Source organism: Podarcis tiliguerta (assembly GCF_965153285.1).
Source record: "Podarcis tiliguerta genome assembly, chromosome: 10".
Lineage (NCBI taxonomy): Eukaryota > Metazoa > Chordata > Lepidosauria > Squamata > Lacertidae > Podarcis > Podarcis tiliguerta.
The window spans coordinates 38,902,567-38,925,562 of NC_139543.1; the positions used below are offsets into that span (position 1 = coordinate 38,902,567).

Here is a 22,996-nt window from a genome sequence, read left to right on the forward strand (position 1 = left end):
TTAAAAACCTCAGCTGCTTTTTAATTGGGCGGCCTTCGGAGGGCCCTTGCCAGGACTACATTTCCCAGTGTGCTTTGGGGCTTAGGAGAGCAGCTCCCGGACGTTGCCTCGCGAGTTCCTTTTTGCCGTAAAGGAAGAAGCGGACGGTTCCTGCGAGACTGGTGGGCTCCGTCGCTGCTGGGTTGGTTCGTCCGGGTAAGCGGCTTCCTTCCTACCTTCACCTTTTCCGACTTCGCCTTCTGGCCGCCTTGTCCTGGAAAGTGGGGGAGGCAGCCGGGGAGCAAGGAGAGCCTGACCTGTCGGTTTGGCGCTTGGGAATCCTCTCCTTGCTCCTGCCGGGGAAAGCGAAAAGCCCCTTTCATAATCATTTCCTGCCGTTGGGGCGCGATGAGGAGGCGAAGGGAAGCAAAGGCACTTCCCCACGTGCAGAATGCCCCGGTCGGGTCATTAGGCGCGCGTGTTCACTTCTGCCTCCTCCGAGCAGCGATTTCACTGCGAGAGCAAAGCGCCCGTGGCTGAACTGTTGTCAATGATGCCGCGGTACCCTGCCTTAAAATAGATCCGAGAAGTTCTAGTGTTGGACATTAGCGTTCTGACAACCGGCCGAATCATCCGGGTTCGTTTCTGCAGTGCGGCAAATACTTATTGGCTGGTTTGGGTGGTTAGTTGCCGCTCTGGAGAGACCCTGGATCTGCATCTGAAAGTGCACACACGCGTGTACGGAAGCGAGCCTGAGGCGAATCAAGGCAGGCATAGGATACATACTGTTCTTGCTTGCCGCTAGGGGTGTAACCAGCGCAATTCAGTGTAAAGTACGTTTCCCGCATTCCCTATATGTGGTTTTGAGAGCCTTGGCACATGAATCCATGAAGGTTGCTCGCTGCAACAAAAGTTTAGTGGCTCTTTGTTTAAAGTCTCTTTTGAAGGTTCATAAGCATGAAACAGCGTTGGTTGCTCTTGGGACCCGGTGGTAGTAGAAGCCCTCTCCAGGACCACTTTCTGCCTCTCTCTCAATAAAGGACCCCTTCAGAGGGAGGCTTGGGCCCACACTACATAGAAACCTGTTGCATCATTGCTAGCTCCTTCCTTACAGCTGCAAATGCTATTTAAACAGTGTTTAAAAGTGGTGCTGCTGCTCCATATCTGCTCCATATCTGGTGGGAAGCTCCTGATAGTAGGGGGTTGCAGTGGTGGCGGTGGCAGCAGCCACAGACAGCCCTGCAAGCAGCAGATGGGAGTGGAATCTGCCACCTGAGCCAGACCTGTCCATCATAGCTGATACCATCTTGCTGCTGAAGAAGGGTCTGGGAAGGAGAAAAATCACTTCTGAAAAATATCTTGCTGAACCTGAGTGAACAGCATTCTGTCAACCAGCTGCTAATTGGGGCCAAGTTGTTCAAGAGTGTGGTGGCAGGCCAGCTCTAAACAGTCCTGCAAGCTAGGTGTTGTTGTTTTGTGTGTGTGTGTGTGTGTGTGTGTGTGTGCATCATCCTGTTCTCTCCTTTTGGTTCCAAGCTAGATCCGGTTTATTTGTAGAAGGAGGTATCTGGAACCCTTTGATTATTGTACTGCTTTTTGCTGTTTTTATGTTGTATTTTTAATTGTTTTAAGGCTGCAGTCCTGTACTTACTTACAGTACCTAGGAATAAGCTTCATTGAAATCAGTGAGATTAACTTCTGAAGAGATGTACAGACTTGCAGAAAAGCAGGATAAAAAGTATTTAAAAATAAATTATATGAGGAAAGAACTGTTCTCACATAGCTCAGGCAGTTTGTGGTAACGTTGTTTGTTAATGCTGTGACTGAACCATGAAGCACTTGCATTGTCTTGTGGGGCTCAAAGCTGAGATAAACTTCCTGGGTGGTATTCGTGATTTATGTTCATTAATTCCAGTGGGTCTGCTCTGAGTTGCACTTGGTTGACTACTACACCACTGCCTCCAGAGTCTGTACAATTGGTATAATGAAATTTTAAAGAAGGGGTGGGAAGCTTTTTTTCAAGCAACCCATTGGTTGTCTCATGAAAGTGGTTGGTGGACTCTAGGACACAAAATGGGTGAAGCAGAGAAATTAAGGCGACTCTTACCTTTGTAACAATTGACGGCATTCCAGCCATACATCAGAGTTTTCTGCATACACCACAGACACAGAGGAAACTGCCTTCTACTGAGTTAGATTCATTGATCCATCTAGCTCAGTGTGGACTAGAGTGGCAGTGGCATTCCAGAATTTCAGAGAGGGGTCTGAACACACCTCTCCATACACACAAGCAGTCAAGGATGCGTTTTAGCCAACCAAAAGCGGGGGGGGGGGGCAAAGCAAAGCCCAAGGGCCAGGAAGAGAGTCCTGCCAAGCCACATTGTTCTCCTGGGCCTGAGGTTCCCCACACCTGTCACAGGGAAATAGCAAGGCAAAGATGGAGAAGACTTTGCATAGTGAAAAATTAAACAGTGAAAGTCTGGAAGAGCTATTGAAATGTGTACAAGGTGACTTGCAAATTGTGGATCTAATACGTTTTGACTAATCTCCTGACAAATCACTGATTCCCAAACAGTGACGGACTGAACTGCGCAGATTTTCTTTAAACATCACTGTGACGTGACAGCTGTTTTGTCTGCTAGCATGGCCATGGCATCACGGAGGGCTGTGTTGTCGAGGACTGCATGGGCGCGTTTGGCAGCTTTCACCAAGCAAGTTCTGTCTCCTAGTAAGTGTGCATGGATTCTCTTTTAACTCTAATGGAGTGGGATCTTGCTTTGCACGCACAGAAGGTGGCTGCTGCTGCTGCTGCTGCTGCCATCACCATGGAGCTAAGCAGCTTGTGGTTCTAGGTGGGAAAAGAGTTTGTGTCTCCACTCAAGAGGAGCATGACTGAGCCAGCTCTGCTGCCAGCAAAGGCAGTTCAGCAGCACTCCGGTAGTACAAGAAGAGAAGCTTCTTTCTTTTCCCATTCAAGCCTTGTTGCCCAAGTCTGTGTCCAGGGAGCCTGGAGAAATGCGCTGCTGGCTGACAGACATGCAAGAAGGAAGACTATATGCCCAATCACTCTGTTGGAGGGGAGGAGCAATAACCGGGAAAACCTGCAATGGCATAGTAGCCTTACATGCCGGGGGATGGAAAAGTCGAGCCCTCCCCTTTATTCCTGCCTATCTCTCCCAGAGTATTTGGCATAGAGCTGCCTTCACCAACCTGGTGCCCTCCAGCTGGTGGTAGACTGCAACTCCCATCAGTGCAAGCTGCATAGCTGTACACCGCTGGTGCTGATGGGAGTTGTAGTTCAGCAGCATCAGGAGGGCGCCAGGTTAGGGAATACTGTCATAGAGTTTGGACCGTGTGCTGCTGCAGAATGGCGTACACACCCAGCTTCCCAAAGGGTGTATGTGTTTGCCCAGCCTTACCTAATTTGGGTGGGTTCCATCTTTTCTCCTCTCACTCCCCACCATTTTTTAATGGAGGCTGTTTCTAAAGTGACACCAGTTGGAGAACAGAGGCAGAGGAAGTGGCAAAGCAGCACTGGACTTTCTTTTCTTATCCGCAACGTATCGAGTGGCAACTCTGCCATGTGGCACCTGAAGCTGGGGAAGGGTCTCCCTTGCATTGAACAGTCTGCAGGAGGGGCAGGGGGAGGGAAGAATACTTGGCTATCAATCAAGAAAGGTAGGACAGAGCTGTGTAGCTCTTGTTATACCATATGCCTCTATCTATCTATCTATCTATCTATCTATCTATCTATAGGGTTATGTGGTGTCATACTGCTTTTTTCCAAAGCAGTCTGACACCTGTAAATATTGTGCAGTGCCAGTGAGGGACATTGATTGGGGAGAGGCTTTGAAAAGTGAGATAACTTAACACAGACATCCCCAAACTCAGCCCTCCAGATGTTTGGGGACTACAACTCCCATCATCCCTAGCTAAGAGAACCAGTGGTCAAGGATGATGGGAATTGTAGTCCCAAAAAACATCTAGAGGGCTGAGTTTGGGGATGCCTGACTTAACATGTCTTCACATTGATTTATGTTCCAATCCCTAGTTTAGTACTGTGAGTTGTTACAATGGCCACTTTATGCTCAGCAGTGTTCAAAGGAAACCCGCATTGTGCTGTTTTCTGTTTCCGGTGTTTTACTTGGCTCTTATATTTTCAGATGCATCTGTATTTTGTGCTTGTCCCAAATCTACATATTCGGCTCTTCCCGATGACTATAACTGGTATGTATTAAGCCATTCAGATTTAACTCAAAAGTTCATTTCACAAGTGTGTGAAAAGACACCAGGATGTCAGTTGCTATATTAGAAGTAGCACAATTGCCAGTCCACTCTTACTGCTAAAATAATTTATGAATTTTAGAATCTCTTTTCATTTCTCATTAAAAGAAAACACCATATTTTAGTGGAGTTGGGCTTTTGTAGAGCTATGAAGACTTGCTGAAAATGTATTAGACTCTGGAGAGATGCTGCTGGCCAGATTCTAGAAGATTGAGGTATAAGGTATATTGGTATAAGGCAGCTTCCTATGCAGTGCTTTCATAGTAATCACTTTTGCCTTGCACCAGGCTGAACATCTCATTAGGATATCAGCTTAGTTGGGCTTGCTGTCAAGGAACTTGGCTTCAACAGCCCTAGTTTAGGTATTTAGTATTGCTCTACCTTGCCCACAGATTTTTTGAATATAAATGAAGGTCTCTATGCTCTTTGTATAATAAACTCACTAATTTGGATGTTTATGAGTGTGGTCAGTAGCTCCATAGAAATGCTGCTGTGAGAGAAAAACTGATATTGGAGTCAGACATTTCATTAGGATTGTTTGGGCAACACGTACCGTTAGTGCATATTCTGGTTGCAAAGAACTGGGGAGGAAACCCAAACCGTGCTTACTCACTGTGGAAAGACTGATGCCAAAGTGCATGCCAAAGGTTACATACTTCAAAGGACTATACTACAGGAAAACAAGTGCTCTGCCTTACTGGACAGCTAAACAGCATTTTTGGTCTATTAGAACAACTTTAAATCATATAAAGAAATTTAGATCAATTTAAATGTTGTATAAAAATATTTTCTTGAGGTCTAGCCTCTATTCTGGATTTTTAAAATTATTATTTCATTTCATTATGCAAACCTTTTAGTTAAAACAAGAAGGAAAAAGCCTTGTCCAATGTCATCTCTTTCTTTTTTAGCAAAGTGGAACTTGCTGTGACATCGGATGGGAAAACTATTGTTTGCTATCACCCTTCAGTGGACATTCCATATGAGCACACAAGAGTATGTGAATCTGCAAAAAAATATCTTCCTGATTTTATCAGGCGAACATAGCTCATCTTTGGGTACCCTTCCAGTTTTCTTCTTGGTGGTTATCCTTTACCATGAACGTGATTTAAAAATAGGCTTGTGCTCAAAACTTAAGCTTGGCACACTTAACATAGCTTGAATTTTCAGCTTGATCACCGAGAAGTTCAGATCTGTGGCAATATATACAAGTTCAGTGGAACACCCTAGTCTTCAGCCCTTTTCAAGACTGCATGCATCATTTCACCTTGCTGTTATTTCCTAAAGTAATCCAGATATCTAGATTATGTTCATCTTTAAATTCTGTTCCATTAAGCGGAGCACTATTTCAGTAGCTGTTCTCCCAGAGCCAGGAGAAAAGAGGCTGCAGTCTACATTTCATGGATAATTAGAAGCCAGAAATGCACAAGTAGTAGTGAGAATGGGCTCTTGCAAGTAGTTTAGTTCCAGCAGAAGTTGTTTGGATCAAAAGAGGGGGAGGTTATTCCCCTATAAGGTTCAGAACAGTGGCAGGCAAAAAAAGCTAGAGAAAAATAGGACTGATAAATTTGTTTGGAGTGAAGAGTATTCGCTTTTGTTCTGGAGCATAATGGCCAGGATTCAGCATGCTGTAATCTTTGGATGGGGTGGGGTTTTAAACGATGTATGCAGCAAAATGGCAAATTACATTCAGCCTAAAACTAGCAATACCTGCACATTTCATAACTGTAAGGCAATAAATATATATGTTTATGGCTTTTCTTTGGGGGGGTGTTTTTTTTTTAGTTTGTTAATTGGGGCAGTTTTCTTTTGACAGCCCATTCCACAACGAGATCCACTGGATTATAGAGAAGAAACACATGATCAAATCCTGAAATCTAGATTGGATGGAAAGAACTTCAAGAACCAGCAAGGTCCTATGATTGAGGAACTTAGTAAAATGTTTTACACAACAAAGCACCGCTGGTACCCTGTGGGACAGTAAGTATTGTGTGGGAGGGTGACGAGTACTGCAGAACCTGGACTGGGTTGGATCCAGACTTTGCCTTCCACAGATGGAAAGGCCCCTTCATCCACAGAAGGGGTTTCCTGCTAGCAGAGGGGAGGAAGGCGACATTTGTTGATTCCCTCCTCCCCCAGCAGCCTCCAGTTCATTCTTCCATGTTTTCAGAGGTTCCCTCAACCCTCCAGAATAGTTGGGGCAAAGCTATTTTGGGTAAGATACCAGGATTTTCATCTGCTCTGATTTTAGCTCCTACCTAAATGGCTATACCGATAATAAAGTACCTTAGAGAGAAATATCTATCCAGATACATATGAGAAGACTTGTGCTTATCCAATACCTAAGTGGGCTAGGAAACATGGCGCTTTAATTTCTGGAATGGTTTGTTATGTTGAGAATTATTGATAATAATTTAACTCATCTGGTCCTACCAGTAAGATTTTTATTTTATTTTTTGTATAAACAATGTAATTCATGCAGGCATGAATACTGATCCAGTTTTATGTTTGGCAGTCATCTATAGCCCTACCAACAAGAAAACAAACTTGCTTTTTTAAAAAAATGCAGGAATTCCTTTATTTTGTATTTTTTAACATACCTTTATTTATACTTATTCAAAGATATAGAAAACTTCATACCCATTCGAAGTATCACAATGAACAGTAGATGGTGAAAACAAGGCTTTCCTCTAAGATAACATGTCTATAAAAGTCCACAGCATAAAAGTTTACCACATAAAATATAGGATTACAAGCATTAACATAGCTGGAGTAGAGCTTCTTAGCTGCCAGACCAAATTTGGCTACCAGATGAGTATATTGTAGATATTTATCAGCTATGAGTTCAACTGTCACTTCCTGGAGCGGATCAGCCTGGGAACCGGTTAAGAATAGATGATAAAACATTTCCATTGGACTTTGTATATAAGGAGCAAATCAATAGATATCCTTGACCTGATTACATCCATAAATGTGTTTCCGTTCCATATGGGGTATTCCAAAGTATCCCCCCCCCTCCCAAGTATATCAAGGGCATCTGCTGGAACCTTATTTTGACAAAAGGCCCCAATAGTTTTTTCCACAGCTATTCAGGGTCTCAGGGTAATGGGGCCTTGAATAAAAAGGTAAAGGGACCCCTGACCGTTAGGTCCAGTCATGACCGACTCTGGGGTTGCGGCGCTCATCTCGCTTTATTGGCCGAGGGAGCTGGCGTACAGTTTCCGGGTCATGTGGCCAGCATGACTAAGCCATTTCTGGCGAAGCAGAGCAGCGCACAGAAACGCTGTTTACCTTCCCGCTGGAGCGGTACCTATTTATCTACTTGCACTTTGATGTGCTTTCGAACTGCTAGGTTGGCAGGAGCAGGGACCGAGCAATGGGAGCTCACCCCGGCGCGGGGATTTGAACCACCAACCTTCTGATTGGCAAGTCCTAGGCTCTGTGGTTTAACCCACAGCGCCACCCGCATCCCTGGGGCCTTGAATAGTTGTCCTTAATTTGAGGACACCAAATAGACTCATCTGAAACCTTGGAGAGCTGCTGCCAGTAATTGTGGATGTTACTGAGCTGGATGGACTTGTAGTAAACAGATTTCCTATTTTCCTGTGCTACACACATCACCTAGAATTGTGTGTCGCAGTCTCTGGCCATATGGTCCTGCAGTTCAGCCACTGTGGATGTAGTTTAGCATAGAAGCAGAAGTCTTGATCAAGCTCTTTTTTAGCACAGTTAGCAAGAGAGACACAATCTGATGCTGTGCTGAGTATAGGATCGGATATAGGACACCTAGGGAACTTTCAATCTTTGTGTGCTGCTGGAAGTTGGATTTGCCCACGAACCAAAAAAGTACAGGGTATTTTTGCACTACATAAGACTTGATTTTTATTTTTATTTTGTATTGGGCATACAAATATACAAGGTATAATAAATGTAATGTCAAAACACAATGTCAACATGACAATCACTGGTCTCTTAAAACAGAGTATTCAAATGACTGAATGTATGACAAAATACATTTTAATGTGTTTCTTCTCTTTTTTTTCTTCAAGGTACCACACTAGACGCAAGAAAACCAATACCCCTAAAGACAGATGAACACCATGTTTGTCACCTTGTCGTTGCTGTCAGGGCAAGCGACTACTTAAGTGGATGAGATTGCTTTGAAAGTGTATATATATGTTAGGTTGTCATTAAAGTACTTTTCTAACTCAAACTTACTTTGGTTTGCTGTGCATAATTTCAGAGCACAAGGACTGAACTAACAGCTCGCTGTTCCTAGTAGGGCAGACCTTGGAAAACAAGGCCAATGCTGCAGCTGAAATGAGTGTTAAACAGGGGGTTGAAATCCAAGGCAACTTTGTGATGAGACTTGTGATGAGCAGAGGGAGCCCAGAGACCAAGAAGGAAATGCATAGCCAACAGAACTGGATGCCTCAGACTTCTAGGAGACTGACACTAAATAAGTGAAACATGATGACCATGAAGACTTACGTGAAGAAACATTAAGCCTCCAACGTCAGTCATGATGGCAAGTAATGCCTGTGTGGAACATTCATGCTATGCCTACTACTGGAATTAACCAGCTCTAGTAAAGCTGTGTTCCAGAAATAATTTACTGAATGTTATTGATTAGCAGTATCCCCAGCTAAACAATGTGGATTGAAGAATTTGGCCTACATCCAATGCTGTAGCTCTGCTCACGCAACAGAATTTCCTCTCTTCCAGCCCCCCACATGCACAGAAATCAGCTCTGAAGGAGCAGGGGGGGGGGGGAGGAAACAGAGGTCCTGTTTTGCGAGCAGAACTTCACTCACACAGCAGTAAGATACAACCCTTGAGACAGTTTTATCTCTTAAGTCTTTGGACTCCCAGTTTGGCTTACAAAAATAAATAGTTATAAAAAAACCAATGTGGAACTTCAGCTCTTTGCTTACTGATTTAAATATTTTATTAGTCAAAAAACTATCATTTACTAAGTGGTGTAGAGAGTAAAGCAGAAGATTGTTCTTGCTCATTGTGTAATAGAATACACAATGAAAAAGGGATTGAGGGGAGAAAGCAATTTCAAGTATCAACTCTTAATTATCTAATCGCAGCAGTACTTGACTGGACAGTTAAGTCCAGTCGCAAATGACTCTGGGGTTGCGGCGCTCATTTCGCTTTACAGGCTGAGGGAGCTGACGTTTGTCCGCAGACAGTTTTTCCAGGCCATGTGGCCAGCATGACTAAGCCACTTCTGGTGAAACCAGAGCAGCGCATGGAAACGCCATTTACCTTCCCGCCGTGGCGGTACCTATTTATCTACTTGCACTTTGACGTGCTTTCGAACTGCTAGGTTGGCAGGAGCTGGGACCAAACAACAGGAGCTTACCCCGTCGCGGGGATTCGAACCGGCGACCTTCCGATCAGCAAGCCCAAAGCCTCTGTGGTTTACACCACAGTGCCACTCGTGTCCCAGTCTTGACTAATAATGGGAAAGTAATTATCATGTTTTGCAAGATATTTGTTCATATGTTGTAGGCACGGAATGCCCAGATTTCCTGCATAATTGGAACGTTGCATAAGAACATGAATGATTTGGCTTGGAACATCTTACAAGACTTAAAGGTAAAGGGACCCCTTACCATTGGGTCCAGTCGCGGACGACTCTGGGGTTGCAGCATTCATCTCACTTTATTGGCCAAGGGAGCCGGTGTACAGCTTCTGGGTCATGTGGCCAGCATGACTAAACCGCTTCTGGCGAACCAGAGCAGTGCATGGAAACACCATTTACCTTTCCACTGGAGCAGTACCTATTTATCTACTTGCACTTTGACATACTTTCAAACTGCTAGGTTGGCAGGAGCTGGGACAGAGCAATGGGAGCTCACCCCATCCCAGGAATTTGAACCGCTGACCTTCTGATTGGCAAGCCCTAGGCTCTGTGGTTTAACCCACAGCACCACCCCTGTCCCTAGACTTAAGTTTCCCCAAAGCATCAACTCAGCTTAACGTTGGGGAAATTAAATGGAGCTCTCAGGTGCTCTTGTACCATTTCTGCTTACACTTGTAGCCATCTTCTTCAAAGTACGGGAACAGCAACTCCTCTGATGGTACAGATTATGTCCCAGAGAGCCTCTTCACAGAAAGGTGTTGAAGACATGATCTAGAAAAATATCTCAATCCATTTCGGTGGGATCTGTCTAGGGCAGCTGGAAACATTACAAATATTTGGGGGGTGGGAAACGTAAGAGAATTTATACCATTAATCTGCACTGTCAAAGAGTCAGCTCTCACTGATTAAAACCAGCATGTCACCTGCTGCCCAGGTGCCTATGGAGATGGGAAGAATTGAAGCAACATTTGCTCCAAGCTCTGACTTTGGGTGGGTTGGAGAGGAAAGTCATGTCCTCGGAAAGTATTAATCTTGGAAGCAGAAAACCAAGTGCATAAATGCATGCAAAACTTGAGTTCCCCAAGTATGTGAAAGGTAGACTAAGACTAAACTGTACCTCATCACTTCAATTAAAGTGGCATGAGGGAGTTGGTGACTCAGATCTGAAAAGTAAAGGAAAGATACATGGTTCCATGCTATCAATAGTAAGGTTAATCAATCAGGGTAAGTAAAAAAATATAAAAAGAGAAAAGGTACAGAAAGCAGCTACTAAAATAGCAACATTAAACCAGAGGAAATGGTTTTGTACCCTTTTGGAAGAAAAAAAGAATCAAGTTACCCAGAGCACTAAAATTACGAAAGACAAAATATGTTATTTCAGTTAAGTGTTTGGAAAGGAAAGGAATATTAAAATGGGAGCAGATCAATGTCATGATAGTGGCATTTTCTTTTTGGTTTTACAAATGAATCTATTCTGTAACCACTCCCGATTATAGATGTTACCATTACACATTGCAATCTCAACCAGCAGAGGGCACTCCTAGACAAGACCTCAGCTTTACTTCCCTATAATTTAACTACATACTGTGGTACCTTGGTTCTCAAACTTAATCCATTCTGGAAGTCCGTTCCAAAACCAAAGCGTTCCAAAACCAAGGCACACTTTCCCACAGAAAGTAATGCAAATTGATTAATCCGTTCCAGACTTTTAAAAACAACCCCTAAAACAGCAATTTAACATTAATTTTACTTTCTAATGGGACCATTGATCCATAAAATGAAGACATTAAATATACTGTACTATAAAATAAATAAAACAATATCGTAGATGATAAACATTAAAATTGTTTTCTTTTCTTACCTGCACTGATGATAGTCGTTGTTTGGGTGGGGGGCTTTTATCCATTTCCGCAGTCACACAATCAGTAGCTGACCTGGGTTCCACATTCCCCAAAATGAAGGCACTAGGCAGAGTCCCCCAAAAGTCCCCAAAATGAAGGAGCAAGGCAGAGACAAAGGCAAAAGACAGACTCCCAAAAACAAAGGAACAAGGCAGAATTCCAAAATTTTCCACTCACCCCCTCCCATTGAGTGGGTAGGCTTACCTGGCAAGGTGCCACCCCCCCTTGCTACCAGCTGGGAGTGGGGTGAGGGCCGGCAAAGGGCTGGTGCTTTGTTTTCTTACCTGGAGTTCACCACTGGACTTTGCTGTTGGTTAGGTAAGTGTTCCTCGTGGGGATTTGGGGTTGTGGTGCAGCCTGCTAGGCCTCCCATAGTGGGCGCCTTTTTCCCATGGCAGTGGAAGCCAAATCAGGGCATGTTCAGCTTCCAAAAAAAGTTTGATAACCAGAACACCTATTTCTGGTTTTGGAGCGTTCGGGTTCCAAGTTGTTCGTGAACTAAGCTGTTCGAGAACCGAAGTACCACTGTACTAGAATGGGGGGCGGGGGTAGAGAGAGAAGTAAAATGAAGACTTGAAGACATTATCAACAATTTGAGGAAAATTTGAAACGTGAGTGGGGTACACCAGGAAAGTTAAGCAGTTTGTAAGGAACTATAATACTGGATCGTTTTACACTTTTCTGAATGATTTGGCACAAGGGTACCTAAGTGCCAACTATGTGTTGGTCTTGATTCTCTGAAAGGAAGGGGAAGAACTGAACAGCTCCCCTCTCTTCGGTTGCAAGTCAAGAGTGGCAGGAGGTGATGCAAAGATAAAAATAGGGCACATGTTAATAATCTTATTATTTAAAGAAGTTCAATTTAACAAGCAAGATGAATCCAAAGACATTTACAAGCTGTTTTAAATTAACTTTGAAGTGGCCAAGAACATACGTGTAATGCTATACATGTTAACTTGACGATAAGCCCAATTGTATTACATTAGATTTGCTCCTGAGTAGACACATAGGATTGTGCTGTTAATGAGCTAGGCCTCTCTTTTCCAGAGTGCATCAAAGTGACACCAGATTCTGCAGTAACAGAGTATCATTTGCCACTTGTGTACAATACTCATAAATCCTGAGAAGCCGTGTATGGCTACAAATACAAAATGGGCAGCAAGAAACTTAAGGAGCTTCAGTAAAGGAAACTAAAAGAAGCTGAAAGCCACTGCTATGCTAATAAGCCACCACAAGGTAGTCCCTTACAGCCATGCAAATGGTAATAAATCAAAACTGGTCTTGCCATTGTTATTTGCTATAGAGCACCAGCAATGTACATTTATATTAAACTACCTTGGGATGAGCTTGTGGTATTTATGTGCCTTTTCCATCTAGAAAAAGCATTATTCAATGAGTTGAGAGTGCTTGCTTATGAAAAATGTGAACCCTGAGAGTTGGTGAAAGTGTTTCTAACTGGTACACAACCAGCCTTGAACATTTCAATCCAGCAATGTTTTTTTACTGACAGCAGGAAATATTTCAGCCCACAGCAGAAAGACAGATTTTGTGGCTGTTCTTATTTCAGTTATGAACAGAAGAGGGCTCCAATCTCTGCACTAATTGGATATGTAAAGTGCATTGAGTGTTGAGATGCTTCAGTCAACAGTACCAAACATCTCCATGAGTGTATTGGCTACAGCGGAGGCGGGCAGATAATTATGGTCTGCCCCAGGAACATCAGACTATCAGCAAAACACTTTGTTAGGGTTTGCAAAAGCCCCTGCTCTCTGGCTACTGCAGATAGAAGGCCTACCGCCCCTATGATTTGCACATGTACTCAGTTATGCTGATATTTCCAGTTAATGTGAGGCTTTATGTGTACAGTATTCTCATTCCTTTAGCTTACTACAGTAGTGTTTTCATTCTTCAAACAGATCTTAACTTTTAAATATGTGGAAGAAGCCTTTCTGACACAGAGAATTGCTCACTTCCCCCAAAGCTGTAAGGATCAAATGAAATGCAATGGCAGCAGTTAAATGTGCTTAAAACAGCCAATCATTTAAAAACTACAAAAAGGGGTGAGTGGAAGGATTTTTAAAACAAGCAGACAAAAGGAGTGCAAACCTCTTCCAAACCAACTGCAACTTACCTTGCCCATTTCTCTCTCTCTATATATATGTATGTATGTAAAGGTAAAGGGACCCTGACCATTAGGTCCAGTCACAGACGACTCTGGGGTTGCGGCGCTCATCTCGCTTTATTGGCCGAGGGAGCCGGCGTACAGCTTCCGGGTCATGTGGCCAGCATGACTAAGCCGCTTCTGGCGAACCAGAGCAGCACACGGAAACGCCATTTACCTTCCCGCCGGAGCAGTACCTATTTATCTACTTTCACTTTGAAGTGCTTTCAAACTGCTAGGTTGGCAAGAGCAGGGACCGAGCAACGGGAGCTCACCCCGTCGCAGGGATTCGAACTGCCAACCTTCTGATCGGCAAGTCCTAGGCTCTGTGGTTTAACCCACAGTGCCACCCGCGTCCCTATATATATATGTCCTTAAATGAGCTGTGCCTTTATTCTCCAGCAGTGGGAAAGCAGCTTGGGGAGTGACGGAGCAAGATAATGGCTGGAGAAGAAAGAGTTAAGCATCTCTCTTGAATCTCTTGGTGGTATTCAACTAACTTTATCTTTTCAGTGGTGGTGCAGTGGTTAGAGAGTCGGACTAGGACCTGGGAGACCAGAGTTCAATTCCCTGCTTGGCCATGAAGCTCACTGGGTGACCATGGGCCAGTCACCATTTCTCAGCCTAAGCTACCTCTCAGGGTGGTTGTGAGGATTAAATGAGGGGCATGATAACTATATAAGCCACTTTGAGCCCCATGGAGGAAAAGATGGGATATAAATGCACCAAATAAATAAATAACATTAATTGGCTTAATTAAGGCAGGTTCATTAATTTCAGTGGGTATACTGTTGAGTAGAACTTAATTGAATACCACCCTCTGGTTCCAGGCTCTCTCTGCTGCTTTTCATTATACAAAAACCACAGAGCGAGGCCACTGCATATATCTGCAGTATAACATCTTGAACCATTTCATTGCCTTGTTCATATATTTGGGAACACTGCTTGCTCATTCGCTGTTGCTTTCATGAATAAGCTAACGATAGAATACCTAAAACAAAGTTATATTTTAGATAGTAGTTTGCTACTGAACCACAAAGATAGCACTTATGTAACCTCTGTGCATGGACTAAGTTTGGATTTTATATTTGAAGTTTTAATGTGCAGTAATGAACAGCAATCCATCGCACACACAAAAAGCAGAAATGCAGTCTCACTGGTATAGGTCTTTCAAGATTTTAGGGATACTTAAATGTTGTTTGCATTGTGTTACATTAACATGAGAATACGTTGGGGATGGGTGCCATGTAATCTAATTGTAGATGCGTTGAAAGCATCCGTGAATAAAAATTGTATTTCTTTTCTGAAGAACACAAGACCACAAACCAATTCCGGGTACCGCAGAGGTAAAGTACACATTCTGCATTCTCATTGTCCTAGGGTCTCTTGGCTTTGCCTGCTTTTTGTGTGCGACAGGGCTAAAAGGCTGAAATCCAATGCATACTTATTTGGGAATAAGTTCCACCGACTCAGTGGGTCTTCCAAGTAAATGTGATAAAATGACACAATCACCGATGGTAGTTCCTTAGTTTTCTACAAATTCAGTTGTCCTTACCAAAATGTTGGTTTCACTCTCTCATTTTAGTTAGGTTAAATGAATTAGATAGCAACAAGCAGTCCTTCTTCATTCAGTCAGGAGTACAAAGGCCTCAACAGGTTTCCCTCACAATTTTATTATCTTAATTGCATCTAAAATGCTTTGCAGCCATCAGCAAGCTTAAACCTGATATTCCTGTTTCCCCATCTAGAGGCTAGATTGTTTGTTTATTGTTAAGTGGGTGGAGCAGGTGTAATAAACCTTAATCTGTTGTACATTATAATTAGCAGGTGCAGAAATTAAGCGAAAATACCATTGTCTTTTCAATTGGTTCTACAGAAACACACTATTAGGCAGGTAACAAAATTTAATGCACATATAAATTGTAATGGACTGCATTAAAGCTAATAAACTCAATAAATTAAAACAGAAGATAGAATTTCAATGCTTTTGCTTTATTGCAAGCTTCACCTTTTGAAGAGTATGGCATAAATTCCATAAGGAACCAAACTACCGTATTTTTCGCCCTATAGGACGCACTTTTTCCCCTCCAAAAATGAAGGGGAAATCTGGGTGCGTCCTATGGGGCGAATGCAGGCTTCGCGGACCTCTCCGCTAGCAGCGGGAACGCTCCCGCTGCTGGCGGAGAGGTGCCTGCATGCGGAAGCCTGCGCGCGCTGAGCTCAGCGCGCCCAGGCTTCGCGGACCTCTCCGCTAGCAGCGGGAGCGCTCCCGCTGCTGGCGGAGACGTGCCTGCATGCCGAAGCCTGCGCGCGCTGAGCTCAGCGCGCCCAGGCTTCGCGGACCTCTCCGCTAGCAGCGGGAGCGCTCCCGCTGCTGGCGGAGAGGTGCCTGCATGCGGAAGCCTGCGCGCGCTGAGCTCAGCGCGCCCAGGCTTCGCGGACCTCTCCGCTAGCAGCGGGAGCGCTCCCGCTGCTGGCGGAGACGTGCCTGCATGCCGAAGCCTGCGCGCGCTGAGCTCAGCGCGCCCAGGCTTCGCGGACCTCTCCGCTAGCAGCGGGAGCGCTCCCGCTGCTGGCGGAGAGGTGCCTGCATGCCGAAGCCTGCGCGCGCTGAGCTCAGCGCGCCCAGGCTTCGCGGACCTCTCCGCTAGCAGCGGGAACGCTCCCGCTGCTGGCGGAGAGGTGCCTGCATGCCGAAGCCTGCGCGCGCTGAGCTCAGCGCGCCCAGGCTTCGCGGACCTCTCCGTTAGCAGCGGGAGCGCTCCCGCTGCTGGCGGAGACGTGCCTGCATGCCGAAGCCTGCGCGCGCTGAGCTCAGCGCGCCCAGGCTTCGCGGACCTCTCCGCTAGCAGCGGGAGCGCTCCCGCTGCTGGCGGAGAGGTGCCTGCATGACGAAGCCTGCGCGCGCTGAGCTCAGCGCGCCCAGGCTTCGCGGACCTCTCCGCTAGCAGCGGGAGCCAGCACTGGGCTCCCACGGCTTGCAGAGAGCTGCCTGTTTGGGGGCTGGGGTCGGGGGAAGCTCGGGCTTCCCCAACCCCGCGCCTGGGGGGGAAATAATTTTTTTCCTTTATTTCCCCCCCAAAAAACTAGGTGCGCCTTATGGGACGGTGCGTCCTATAGGGCGAAAAATACGGTAGTAATTTCTCTCACCTGCCTCCAACAATTCCTTGTAGGTTTCCACTTCTTCATATTCTTCAACCATGTCCCAGCCCTGACCAAAATAAAAAGGTGTGGATTCTAATTCTTGCCTAGCAGGTGTCTGGGATTACCCCAAAATGGTCACCCCCAGTCTGTACTTCTGTTGTAAAATGAAAATTGTCATTAGCCATGGTTCTCAATAGACACCATGCTTTAGCCCTTGGCAACTCTATGGTGAAAGTCAATTCCATTTTATACCAGAATTGTACAAAATGGAGTTAAGAAGATACCTGCTGAGCTTCAGGTTATCAACCAAATCTAGTTAACATATTTTATCATCATTATAATCAAGAGCAACATTCCTGCAGCAACACTGCGTGGTTACATCAAGGAATTGCAATATAATTATTCTGATATTATAGCATGGCTATATAACTTCAGCGTAAGCTAAGCCACATGCTGTCTCACAAACTAATTGTACCTTTGCATGGGCATGTTCACACCCAAGAACAATGTATATTGGGGGGGGGCAGGGCGGGGAACTGAGCTACAAAGAGCCCGAGGAAATAAAGGTGACTGAAAAATCAACGCAGCCAAGTATTCCTGAAGTTTATTCTTGCCAGGCATTCCCAATATTCTAATTGGAGAAGAGCCCATCCAGTGGCAGGGCTAGAAAACAGGTCTTCCTATGCTAAGTCTGAACTGAAAGCAGGAAGGAGAGAAATACTATGTTGAAATCCAAGTGCTAGTTTTTCTTCCAAGACCAAAGAAAGCAGCATGTGGAAGGCAGGCAGGGATACTTCCTCCCACCCCACCATAATAGTTGACACTGGCACACAGAGCTAGACTTGCATGGGTGCCATTATGTAAAACCTGTTGGGATCCGAGTCTCAAAGTCTGTGTTGGCTCAAATGGAGGAAGGAGTGGCATGCAGCACACTTCCTGAATTCTCAGAATTACTCATTTTCTGCCTGAATTCTCAGAATTGCTGATTTCTTTAAAAACACAAAAAAACAAGTTTTCGTCAAACCATCAGATATACATAATAACCTTAAGCCAATATGTACTAAAGCAAACACGAACATAAAATTTCCCCACCCCATAATATCTAATTTTTAGGCAAACATGAGATTTCAATGGCCAGTTCAAGACTGGAAATAATTCCAGATATAAACAAATGCAGCCATAGTCTGGGAACCCCATCTTTCATCCATGTGATAGATAGGCATAGAGTTAGTTAGTTGCTTTCTGTTTCACATCAAACTTGTGCGTTAAATTTGTAGTTATGAATAAAGAATTCTTTTAAGGTGGGGAAACAGATTGAGAATTGCTTACTGAAGAGTATCCAGAGAGTTCAAAATACAGCAGGGAAATAAATACTGCAAGCACATTGGAAACGGTAATGTTGCAGGATAATTTTTTGTTAGGACCACAGCAGGGGAGGAACGGGTTAGACTCACACCCTGCAACTGCTATGCCTACAATGATCCCAATTATCAGCCCTTCTATTTGCATTTTTTACAATTTGCATGTTAATGCAAAGATGTATTTTTAAATATTGCATCTAGTCTGGCCTTCAGTATAAGGCAAATTCATGTGTTCAATTTAATTGGCATACTTTTTTTTCAGGAAAAACAGTAAAGTTGTCATGTTATTTGTCATATTCTGCTATGCCACTTTGGTTAGAAAAAAATTCTTGCTTAAGTGAGAAAATATGTGAAGAGCCTCAGCAATACTGCAGTAAAAAAGGGTCTCAAGTACAAGAATGCATATTCTCTTTTCAGTAAGGAGTCGGAAAAAGTTTGCATTTGTGCAGTGCTTTTTTCATGGGGTACGCAGGCATATGCATACCCCTAAACATTTTGTGAATCTAAGTTTGGCCTCATTGAGGGGCAGTATTTCAATATGAGTAGGAAAATGAGAGTACCCCTAAACATTTTTATTTTTATTTTAGAAAAAAAAGCACTGCATTTATGTGTTGCTTTGTTTTCTCCCTCTCAAGGATCTTAACTCTGGTCCCCTGTAGTCCAAATTCAACACACTGTTAATTATGTAACATTGTCTTCCATTTGTCAGAAAACATATTACACCTTCCCATAACTTATTGAATGTAACCCTGTTCTCCGAATCTTCATTTTTGCAACGAGCAGGGCAAACTTCAATTTGGGGCACAAGAGGAAACGTGTTTTAAACTTTTACTCTCATCCAGTCTGTAACGCATTGCTATAAGGCGTTTACCAGTTTGACAGTACAATCCTAACCAAATTTATTCAGAAGAAAGCCTGAGTTCAATGCGGCCCCCTCAGGCACACCTCTTGGTACTCACCAAGGGTGGTTGTTGTTTTTGGGTTTTTTTGCTTTGGGGTTAAGTTTGCAGCCAGGCTTCCATCAAATCACTCACCAGGGCCCTTGCTGCACTGGCCACACCCTTCAGAAGGTGTGGAGAGGGAGGGAATCAAACCAGTCTCTCTGTAGGTTAGAAAATGCTTGTTATCTTATCTACATTAATAAACTGGAGCCAAGAACTCAGGTTAAAAACAAGACTGGGAGAATGGAAGGTGGAGCTTGATTCACTTTCAGTCTACAATTCTTGCGGTCACGGAGAAATGTCAGAACTGAAAGTTGTTTTCTAATCTGGAAGGGTCTAGGACAGGGTGGTTAAAAAGCAGTGATTTTTTTTAAAAAAAATCTATTATTTTTATAAATCCATTATTCCAAAAACGAAACCTTCATCTGGTTGTAAATATTAAGATTATACCAGCAATAATGAGTCTTTCTGTAAAAAAAAAAAAAGATTTAAATCAAGTCTTATTGACTAGTGATTTAAATCGTGATTTAAATTGATTTGGTTTAAATCAAATCCACCCTGGTCTAGGATCAATAAAGAAACAGAAACAAATGAGGAAGTCAGGCAAATAATCAGGTTGCACACTTTTTTTTTCTTTGGTAGGGATTCCAACTTCAAGTTCCCTATTTAAATGATACCACTTTTTTTTTTAATATCGCTTGTATTTCCAAACAAAAGACAAAGGTTACATTTCAGCTGGCTGATGAAAAACCTTTGATATAGCTTAATGTATTTTACTGGTTGAGCCAATGCATTCAGAAGTCAGCATCACTGAGTTCAATAGAGCTTACTCCCAGGTAAGTATGCACAGTACGGCAGTCATGTCCCCCCAAATTCATATTTAAGATACCAAATGATTTCTTATTGAAACACTGCCATCACTTCCTTCATTTTCGTACCAAATTTCTTACAGAAAATTAGACTACATCTTACTAGCAAAAAAATCTTCATTTCCCCACTTTTTGAGGTTTACATAAGAATACAGGTAGATCAGGCCAAAGGCCCATCTAGTCCAGTATCGTTGTCCTCAAAGGGGCCACGAAGATGCTTGTATAAAGCCCCTAAGCAGAACCTGAGTGCAGCAGCAGTTTTCCCTCTTTGATTGCCATAGTGTTCATATGTATACTGCCTCTGACAGTGGAGGTAGAACATAGCCCTCTTTCTAGTAGCCATTGACAGCCTTATCCTCCATGAATTTGTCTAATTCTCTTTTAAAGCCATCCATGTTAGTATCCATCACTATATCTTGTGGGAGTGAATCCCATCAACTACATGCTGTGTTGATTTTATCTGTCCTGAATTTTTCCGGTATTCAGGTTCAATTTGGAAGTGAGGACAGCAGGGGAAAAGAAGAGGGATAACTCAAAAAGTTTTGAAAAAATACTGTGACATATTAAAATACTAGCCCAAGACACAAGTATTGAAAGCACTGCCACACAATCCTGCTAAATATGAAAATATCAACAACGGGACCCACCAGCTGCTATTACTCCAGAGGGAGGCTTTCTGTTCTCTGCATTTCAGTACTACAGTCGCTGCAGAGGGGAAAAGCAGATTCTGTTCTCAATTAAATACTGCAAGATCCCATAAAGCAGTGGTTACGGTACTGGAATATGTACTGCTCTAGAATCAAATCTCCAATTGTTCTTGAAGTTCCCCAGCTGACCTTGGGCCAATCACACTCTCTCCCAGCCTAACCTACCTTGCGCATGGTAGGCCAAAAAGGTGAGAACCTTGGGAGACTCCCTGAGGTAGAACATAATAAAAGAATAGGTAATTAATTAATCTACTTGCCAAGTACAAGAACCCTAATGAGTCTTTTTTCTGTAATTACATCTGAGGGAAAATAACTTCCTCTGTATTTTTATATTATTGCTTACCCCATAACCCGTTGGAAATCCTTTTTTAGTGACCCCATATTTCTCTTTTCAGCAGGAAGCTGAAAAGGTTTCTTGAAAATTCAAACAAAGGATCATGAGAAACCAATTTAGCAGCAAAGTCTAAAGATGCTGTTTATATCTTTAAAAAAATTAACAAACAAAAACTGGATGAAGTCACATACCACAAATACTTAATAAAGACGTATTTGTCTCGGAATACATTGCAGAATTTTTTCAGGATGAATCAGATGGGCTTAAGGAATTTTTTCAAGTCTAAAACTAGGCCATATTAAATGAACCTGTCTTCCACAACAGATTTGTTCCCAACTGTGCTCTGAATTTTTAAAAACACCCACGGACCTGTTCTGCTGACATTAATTCTAGTACGTACAAGACAAACCAAAAATGTAGGCAGTGCCTTAGGAATATTTACAGAGTTGTTGTCCCCCAGAAGGGAAACTAATGTTTCTGAACTAGTCAATAAATTATAGCGTAACTATAAGGTATATCCGTCTCATAATTGTATACTTAATTAGCAACAGGTTTTAACATGTGGATATATCTCAGAAAGTGTTTATTACACATAATTTGATAATCATGCTTAGTCCTATGCAATTTACTCAGAGGTAAGCTCAGAGTTCACAAGGTAAGCTCATTAAATAAGTTCATGGTTCACAAGGAACTAGGCACAGGATTGGAGCCCAAATCTAAAGACAACAAAGAAGTAAATAGGAATCCAGTGCATTGAAAATGTACTTTTAACCAACTAGTGCTAGAAATAATGTACTCATGGGACAAAGTGCTCTAAACAGATATGCTTGCAAATTACTTTTCTCAACTCAGTCAAAAGCAAGAGTTTTTAATATAGCATTAGAATTAGAAACATGGAAATCTACAATGCCATTTTCTACTTTGCCACCATACCCATCTTGCACTGGACAAATAGCCAGTTACATATTACTCTCTACATGATGTGTTCAGGAAATGAATTAACACCTACAAATTTAAAAAACCCATATAAACCAGATCCTGAGCATGTTTACTTGGAAACAAGTTCCAATGGGAATTGCTTCCTGGAAAGTAAGCCAAGAACCGTGGCCTTAGCCAGAAGCAAACCCCAATTATTTGAAGTAAACGTAGGGGGAATCAAAGTCCTCCCTATTCATAACAATTGCTTACAACAGACAGATACAACGTAGTTTGAAGCACACATAAATATTTTACTTACTTATCTAGGAAACTTGCCTTTTCAACATAATTCAAAAAGGGGAACAAAAATGAAAGCAGAATACAATCTAAAAATAACAAACCTATCTGAAGAAAATAAGTGGGAATGGAATACAACAACCAAGAAAACCGATCAGGTATTTAAACCATAAAAATTATTTATAAACCATAAAATGCCTATCAAACTGAACAAGTCTCTGAAGCCCATTTAAAGGAGTCACAGTCCTAAAATCTGGTAAATGGTCTTTCTTGGGGCCATTGGCTCACACAACCTGAGAGCCATTCCTGAGAAAGTCCTCTTTATGGCAGCCACTAACAGTGATAGGCAATAGCACTCTAAGGAGGCAGGTACACATGAAAAAAGACACTCTTCCTCAAGTACCCTCTTCCCAGATCACTAAGAGTTTTAAGGGTGCAATCATAAACACTTTTAATTAGGGAGTAAACCTCTCAAAGACAGTGGGACTTCTAAGGAAACATGGAAAGTACTGAATTGCGAAGTTAAGAACCAGCCCCTTGCATAGGAACCAAATGCAGATCAGAGGAGCTCACACAGAATTGGCATTATATGGTCCTAAATCCCAAAATTAGCCTAGGTGCTGCATTTTTAAAAGGTATGAGCCCACTTCTTTCATTATTTTCTCAGCTTTAGTGAAGAGATTTTATTTTTGTATTTCCATGTAACAAATTGTCTAGAATCAGATGGGT

The 22,996-nt window shown here is 43.0% G+C and overlaps 1 protein-coding gene and 2 long non-coding RNA genes across 5 annotated transcripts in view; 1 reads left to right on the plus strand and 2 right to left on the minus strand.

Moving 5' to 3' along the window:
• Window positions 1-2,707, minus strand: LOC310658758. The gene is made up of 2 exons (XR_014502474.1): window positions 2,599-2,707; window positions 1-215 (listed from the first exon to the last, which is right to left on the minus strand). It is a non-coding gene; the product is annotated as an uncharacterized lncRNA (long non-coding RNA).
• Window positions 2,573-8,473, plus strand: MRPL42 (mitochondrial ribosomal protein L42). Its single transcript, XM_083401087.1, has 5 exons — window positions 2,573-2,707; window positions 4,143-4,206; window positions 5,172-5,256; window positions 6,077-6,240; window positions 8,310-8,473. Exons 1-5 carry the CDS (start codon window positions 2,623-2,625, stop codon window positions 8,353-8,355), a joined length of 444 nt encoding a protein of 147 aa, XP_083257213.1. The 5' UTR covers window positions 2,573-2,622; the 3' UTR covers window positions 8,356-8,473.
• Window positions 6,691-22,996, minus strand: part of LOC310658760 — a 17,880-nt gene continuing 1,574 nt past the window's right edge. For all 3 annotated transcript variants that reach the window (XR_014502478.1, XR_014502479.1, XR_014502480.1), the window contains exons 2-3: window positions 16,847-16,907; window positions 6,691-12,065 (exon numbers count right to left, since the gene is read on the minus strand). This is a non-coding gene — a long non-coding RNA (uncharacterized lncRNA). The remainder of the gene's footprint in view (window positions 12,066-16,846; window positions 16,908-22,996) is intronic.